At 34.3% G+C, this 7362-nt stretch overlaps 1 protein-coding gene and 1 non-coding gene across 4 annotated transcripts; both read right to left on the bottom strand.

Moving 5' to 3' along the window:
* Positions 1-902: 902 nt before the first annotated feature.
* On the bottom strand, positions 903-7221 carry LOC127791204 (PRA1 family protein A1-like). 3 transcript variants are annotated; one of them, XM_052321053.1, is made up of 8 exons: positions 6815-7221; positions 5877-5917; positions 5712-5790; positions 4602-4688; positions 4441-4529; positions 4253-4324; positions 4030-4165; positions 903-1169 (listed from the first exon to the last, which is right to left on the bottom strand). In XM_052321053.1, the coding sequence occupies exons 1-7, from the start codon at positions 6970-6972 to the stop codon at positions 4062-4064; spliced, it is 630 nt and encodes a 209-aa protein (XP_052177013.1). In that variant the 5' UTR covers positions 6973-7221; the 3' UTR covers positions 903-1169; positions 4030-4061. The 3 variants fall into 3 exon arrangements, with proteins under 3 accessions (XP_052177013.1, XP_052177012.1, XP_052177014.1); XM_052321052.1 differs by having other exon boundaries at positions 903-1156; positions 6815-7220; XM_052321054.1 differs by lacking the exon at positions 903-1169 and adding an exon at positions 3344-3770.
* A 10-nt stretch (positions 7222-7231) lies between these two features.
* TRNAV-CAC (transfer RNA valine (anticodon CAC)) lies at positions 7232-7305 on the bottom strand. The gene has a single exon. It is a non-coding gene; the product is annotated as a tRNA-Val (tRNA).
* Positions 7306-7362: the final 57 nt, after the last annotated feature.

The following is a 7362-nucleotide window of genomic DNA, read 5'->3' as shown; positions in this document are numbered from 1 at the left end:
ATTCTCAAATATAAATATTTTTACAATTTCATTTTTAAATAATAATAATAATAGGATCTATATCTATATACATAGTAGATAGATAGATAGATAGATTAGATAGATAGAATTTAAAATAATGATAGTGATAATTAGAATAAAATCATATATAATTCACATAATATTTAGTAAACATGATGAATGTAACACATAAATGATGGCAATATTTATGTATGATTAAGATATTGCTCCAAATTAAACTTAATTATAGATGTTGAGGATAAATAACACACACACACAGATATATATATATATATATTTGTCCTGCCATTTGTTTGGATCTAAATTCTAAAGGAAATAGAATTATTATTTTTTGGGTAATCAGAAAAATAGGAATAATTGATAAACAAATTAAGATTGCATCTGGGTATGGCAATTTGTAATTTGAAATATTCAATCATTTGGATAAATAAAATACCCAATTATTTTAAATTAAGTTTATGGTATCAATTAATATATAATATATATATATGTGATAAGTGAGATTTACAAAATAATAGGTACTTGAAAAAGTCAGCGAAAAGTAAGCTTAATCGTTTGTAATTGAGTTTGTTTGAAGCACAAATAATGGTGACAAGATGATGCATGGTGTTCACTTGAGGAAACAGAAATGCGACCAGTATTGATGCATGGCACTCTAGTTTGGGCTTTTTTTAGTCTTTTTTGGTAAATTATAAATCTTGCATAGTTTGTGAGCCATTTATACAGAGAGATTCTCTGTAATTTATATATAAGTTTGAAGGTTCCCGTTATCTAATTTTGTTGCCAAAAAACCCCTTCCATTAATAACATTGTTAGTTAAATAATAAATAAAATTTTTAAAAAAAGGTCGGCTAAATCTATCGCTTCTAGCACTAGAAATATTACCTAAATTGCATCAACATCACAAGAAAAACCTCCAGTATCACAGTGGTCAGTGGTGCCTACATTTGGCAATGTGACCAAAACACATAAGAGACAACACTTAACATGAAAGCTGAAACTGCGGCCAAGGCTTGTGCCCAACTCAGGAAATGGGTCATCTTCTTCACCTCCCGTTCCTTGCACTCAAGCCACAGTAGGCCAATCATAGCCTAAATTGTTTCATTGGATTGCCTTTAGATGATGCAAGCCGTACCTGTATCAGTAATCTTTTATGTAGTCAATATTCAGTAACAAGAGGTGTCTAAAATTTTTCAAGCACAATCTAGATTCTACTCAAAGATAAAAAGGCAAAAAATTCAATTTGGGTTCTTTTCTTTACAGGTAAGGAGTCCGACCACATACAAAAACCGAACTTAGCAAAGTGAGGAATCTCAAGCACCGAAAAGGCCTTAATCATCAAATAAAATGCCTCTTCCATTTTTTTCATAACAGATCAGCATTTTTTGTAATAAATATGCCAAGCATGATATGTATGATAAACTCCACATCATGGTTTTTTTTCATTCTGTGCAACCACTTGCTTTCTTATGCAATCCATGGTTAGTAAAACATATCAAGCAAAATAAAGAGTCTTCTTGGTACAGTATAAGCATATATATGGATCATCATCTACCAGTATGATAACAAGATCAATTACCCAAAACAACAAACCCGAAGTTACAGACTTGGCTGGTATTTGCTCAAACAACTAATACTTTGAAGAGCAATACAGGAACTTGTCAAGAGCTAAAGTTGCAGTTTTCCATGCAGGCTCAGGAATTATTCAACCGTCCATGGTTAATTTCACCTAAGAATTCCGAAGTTTTCTTCTTAATATACTAAAAAAGCTTCCATCACGAGTTAGTGCTACATTTAGAACAAGATTTGTGAGAAGAAAAAAATAAGGAAAAATAAAAATTCTTCGTGTGCATGGAAAAATCATTACTCTTTCCATTGAAAGAGAAGGGGGGGGGGGGGGGGATCCTTCTTCCAACGTATCCTAAAAGTAAAAGTATCTCAAACAATGTAAGCTCCCAGCTTTTCACTCTGACAATAAAAAATTTTAACACCCACAGAGTGCCAAACTTGTACTTACTGAGGACATGCACACAAAGGCTTCACACCAGCTGCACCAGTCTAACTAAAACAACTAAGATGAGATGGTTGACTGAGAAATATAAAGAAAAAAGTAACTGGTTATGAGGCAGTGTTCAAAAAAGTACACTTTAAGCGCAAAGCATGAAGCGCAGCATGCTTGGGGCTTTTTCTGTGTAAAGCTCAGCAACTTTAGTTAAGCGCAATTAAAGTGCACTTTTACCTAAGCTCCGAAGTGCAAAAAAGCTCATGTTAGAAATACACTTGGGTGTTTTTTTATCAAACAATATGAATGATTGGATTTGTTTGAATTTTTGCAATAGTGTGGCTGCTTGTATGAAATCTTTACCCAAAAAAAGCTATTATCTGATCTTAGAAAGATCTAAATAAAATCATATATACGTTTATTTAAGAAAAAAACAAGACTTGGATGTATTTATCAAGAAAAAAATATTGAAGCAAACATGTAATTAGGTGTAAATTAGGGGTTGCTAATTTATTCCTAATTGTTGTAAATTAGGGATTGATGATTGATTCTTGATTGTTGTAAATTAGGGATTGTTGATCAATTGCAAATTAGGGATTAATTGATTATGGATTGTTGTAAATTAGGGATGATTTTTTTTCTTTATTTTTCTATCCCATCTTCTATATAAATCGTGATAATGAAATAGAATGGGTCTTTTTTCCAAACTTTTACAAAAAACAAAAGAAGACTCGCCAAAATAAAAAATTAAAAAAGAAGAAGTCCTAGCATATTTAGATCCTTTCAACCGAGAGTTCAAACCAATTTGACTTCTAAGTTCCATGAAGACCAGCAAATGACCAACTTGTAACCCTTTATATGTCTCTTATGTGTTCTTGTTATGATTGCATGAACTTGTAAACTGGTATAAAATATAAACGAAAATGGTATCTTATCTTTTGTTAAATTTGCAGCCCTCATTCTTATTTAGTTTTTTTTAATAATTGTTTCTTTAATAATTCATATTTTTTTTGCTTATAAGAGTTTATACTCTTTATTTTATTTATACGCGCTTCACTTTGCTTAAGTGTGCACTTCACTTTGCGGTTTCGGCTTAAACTCTATAGGCCTTTTGCGCTTAAGTGTGCCCAGCGTTTTTCAAAACACTGTTATAAGGGCATTATCCCATCCACTACAAGACTTTGTAAAATGCAATGACTTGGCTTCTGAACCAATTATATGTGTACAAGTTATAGGAGAATACAGTTTATTTTCTTTACAAAATTGCATAGCACGCAAATTATAATACCATATACAAGAAAATCAATCAGTGCGATGAAGTAGCAGCATAAAAACATTTTGTTATAGAAAGAGTTGAGAACCAAAACATTCAGAACTGAACCAATCCCTGCTAACCTAATAAATGGAAACACAAAATGCCTGTACTAACAAAACAAGAATTGTCAATATGACAAATAAAAAAAATACTAAAAAACAGCACATGGAAGATAGGAAAACATTATTATCACCATATAAAGGTACATATTTCTCAGAGAGCTTGCAACTTCCATTTTCTCTTATCTCTTCAATCTCCTCACTTAAAACTTTTTCCCATGGCAGATGAACGGGGAGGATGGATTATGCATGCTAGCAAAGGAGTTCCTATGTCCTTGTTTAGTATGCTTTTTCTTCATTTTTTGAGAACATTTCCAAAGTATCATGCACTTGGCTCACTAGAGCTTTATCATTCACATTTCTCAGAAGATGGCTTCATGCAACAACAACAATAGCAACATATAAGGCCTTTATCCCACTATTTGGGATTGACTATTGAAGACGGCTTCATGCAAGTAGTTAAAAAGTAGCGTACAAGATATATTTAAACCAAGGGGAATAAACCATCAGGCTATGTTAGCCCACAAGAAAAGCTGCCTGATGCAGTTGCTATGTCAAACAATAAGTTGTGAAAGACTTGCAAGGATTAATAAGATTAGTGAAAGACAAGAATAAAGTGGATGTTAACTCACAGTCTCATATCTAAGTCTTTCTACAAAGGAAGCTACAGCTCACTACAGTTGCGCCAAACTGCACGAAATTCCTCACGGAAGGTGTTCAAACGTGCTTTCAGATTAGGTGTTCTGAAGCTTGCATGAAGAATGGTGGCTGAAAAGAAAGACAAAGAACATTAGATAGAACAATTGCAAAATTTCAGAAGATAAGCTTCATTAACTTACATAAGGGGTAACATACCAAGAAGGCTAATGGAAAATGCCCACAGGACAGTTAAGAGGCCACAAGAAACAAACCAAAGGAAGAAACTTGCTATAGAAAAAAGGAGAATAGGAGTACTAGTCAGTAAATATTTTGAATAAATCTGTAAAATAAAGTTACAGCCCAGGAAATTCTGCAACTGAATTCCTCAAGAAGTTATTCCTTACCAACAGAAAATATCACGACAAACACCCAACGAGGACGCCCACATATATAAATGGCTCTTTTAGCTGATGGACGTCCACGAAGAACAGGTCTGAACATTTCATACAGTTAACAAGAAGCAGTATGAAATGGTTGGTGATCACAGCAAGAGCTATAAACTTACGTAAGAGGAGGCCTCATCTTTGCTGCTAAATGGGGAGAGAACTGCCTCACCATTCTTGTTACCTTCTCATTAAAAGTACCAGCAAAGCTGTGCCAACAATCAGCAACAAGTAAGCCATAAAAACAAATAGGATCTTACCAATTAAAGGATGAAACATCTAAGACCTAGACAGAAGCAGCACATAATTGATAACTGATCTGCTGCAAGTAGAAAACAGTTAATCGAGAACAACTCCTCTTCCTTGCATTACAGAGGCCACCTATGTAATAAGTGCAACTAAGCCTCTTCCACATGGACAAACTTACTAGCACTGTAGAGTACCAAGTCAAGCACTAAACGGGTATAGCTTTTAAGTAAAACCTGAATTGCTTCTGGAATTGCATATATAACTATAGGATTCCTTTAGTTAAGACGCAATTAGTTAAGGCCACATAGAGGAAAAAAGTCAAAGATGGAGAATCAAGAACCGATCCAGTTCCAAAATTCTCGGACAACCAAATCCTAGACTAGTGACATTAAAATATTTTTGAAATTAAAAAACTAATTGCTTAATGGAACTGCTACAGATAAACCACCTGCAAGAAAATGCACACAGATAAATATACAAGAAAGTATGCAAGCACATGTCATTTTGGTGAAGTATAAAAAATAAAGAAGACCATTTTGCTATGGATGTCACAGAGTAAATTGTTCAGTTGTTTTTAGGCTAAATACCTAACTGATTGATAAGTACCCACATCTCTAAATAACTAGCACATGGTCGCAGAATGCATAACAAAATTTCTAAAGATAATAGTTACTGAAACACATAACATAAAATGCTGTTAAGCTATATATATAACATAACACGCACACAAACACGCGCACGCACATATATATATATATATATATAGAGAGAGAGAGAGAGAGAGAAGAGAGAGACTTAAAAGCATAACATAACATGAAATGCTGGTGGGCAAATATATATATATATATATATGCATGTTTAAAATTTTAATCCCTTTATGGTGGGCTCAATCATGGGCATAACATAACATGAACTAAGCAATCCCAATTCCTATCGACAAGAAAAATAATAACAGAAGTAATGCAAGACAAAATCAAGTATACCTGTCATTTAAGAAAGCAATAGTAAGAACTGTCAATGTAGCAGCAACAATAGCAAGTGGCCTCCTCAGAAATCCTAAACCTGGAAGATCAAAATGTAGAGGATTTCTATACAAATACACAAGTAGAATACCATATAACAAAGATGAAATTCATCTTTTAGCTTACCCAGAATGAGAACAATCATGATGAAATAATTTGTCCGATAGCTGCAAAAAGTAATAAACTAAATATAACCCTTATCACTATAAAAACCCCCCTCAAACCTCTGTATATTGGGTTACCAAGAAACTAAAGCAAAATTAAGAAGCAAAACGTTTAACTGTTATATCTTCTGCTGTTGAAAACCTCATAAATGAGAAAACTCAATTCTTGAGCTTCATAATAATAGTATCACATTTAGTTAAATTGTGATTCTGTAACCAAAAGAAAGAACAAAAGTTGAGTTTCAAAGTTCATGAATCGTATAAATTTATCCACAAGCAAGCTCCACATTAAATCCAATGATCAGTACCAACCTTGATTAAAGCTATGAAGCAATTAAAAACACATTTGAAGAAACTAAACATAGCCATTAATTATGACTAAGAAAAGTCCTTTGTACTATTTGGCTCCAATAAATCTAAGAAAGAAACAAGTTTTTTGTGCATTAAATTTTCATAAACCAAAACATTGCCAATAGTGTACTGAGCTTCATACTAACCATAAAACATGATTCAGTCAAATTATATTCCTATAACCAAACGCCAAAACAGTATTGCCAACTTCCAGTTCCGCACAATTTTGTTTCTTTTTTGGGGCAACCAAACAGTAGAAGGAGAAAAAGCTCACAAAAACAAAATTCAAAGAACCTGCAAATAGCTCTTATAACTTCTGTCGTCACCTGATAAACTCAAAACCAATCAACAACAGAAAACACAACTCTATCGAACTGCTATAAACTTAAGATAGTTAATTTTGTCTGGAATCAAAGAAGGGTGGAAAATATAGTCTCAATTTTCAAACTCTACGTTTCCCATAACTTCCCTCACCAGCAAAAAGTAAAAGAAATCAGAACTAATAGAAAATGATAAAACAGACAGGAAAGGTGGGGAAGATCGTAGTACTAATAGAGATTGCACTTGAGGCGACTGTTCCATCTGGAGTGTGATCGGGGGACGGTGAATCGGGAGAAGAATTCGGAGAGAGGGCGAGGAGGCGCCGACCAGTCCACTTCGCGGAGAGCTTCGATCAGATCTTCGGCAGTCACATTGCCCCAATCCATTTCCAGCGGGTATCGAACAACACTGAGTGGTGCAAGAACCCTAGAACTAGAGAGGGAAAAGGAAACAAACTGTGCGTCAGCTCAGATGGAGCAATGACGTTTTCAATGAGATTGAGGAAACGTGCAGCAAAAGAGACGACGATGATGAGATGATAATCAGAAGTTTCTGACGAAAGAATTCTGTGAATATGGGTGGCGACGAATATTCGGAGCTCTCTTTGTTGGAAGTCAAACTATCAACTGCCAAAACTGAAATCTTTGTCTGAGCCCGGGTTCGAACCGGGGACCACTAGTGTGTGAGACTAGCGTGATAACCAACTACACCACCCAGACACACCGATTCCAAGACTCGCCAGTAATAGTAATGTTCGTTCATTATGATGCAAACCC

The sequence above is a fragment of the Diospyros lotus genome, chromosome 14, assembly GCF_014633365.1.
Source record: "Diospyros lotus cultivar Yz01 chromosome 14, ASM1463336v1, whole genome shotgun sequence".
NCBI lineage: Eukaryota > Viridiplantae > Streptophyta > Magnoliopsida > Ericales > Ebenaceae > Diospyros > Diospyros lotus.
This window is presented reverse-complemented; position numbering and strand designations above follow the sequence as displayed.

Excerpts from the sequence above, each read along its gene's own strand:
- LOC127791204 (XM_052321053.1), bottom strand. The coding sequence starts at position 6,972 with ATGGATTGGGGCAATGTGACTGCCGAAGATCTGATCGAAGCTCTCCGC. Across the intron at positions 4,530-4,601 it reads AAGATGAGGCCTCCTCTTAC|ACCTGTTCTTCGTGGACGTC; the intron begins GTAAGTTTATAG and ends TGAAATGTTCAG. Across the intron at positions 4,166-4,252 it reads ATTTTCCATTAGCCTTCTTG|CCACCATTCTTCATGCAAGC; the intron begins GTATGTTACCCC and ends CTTTCTTTTCAG.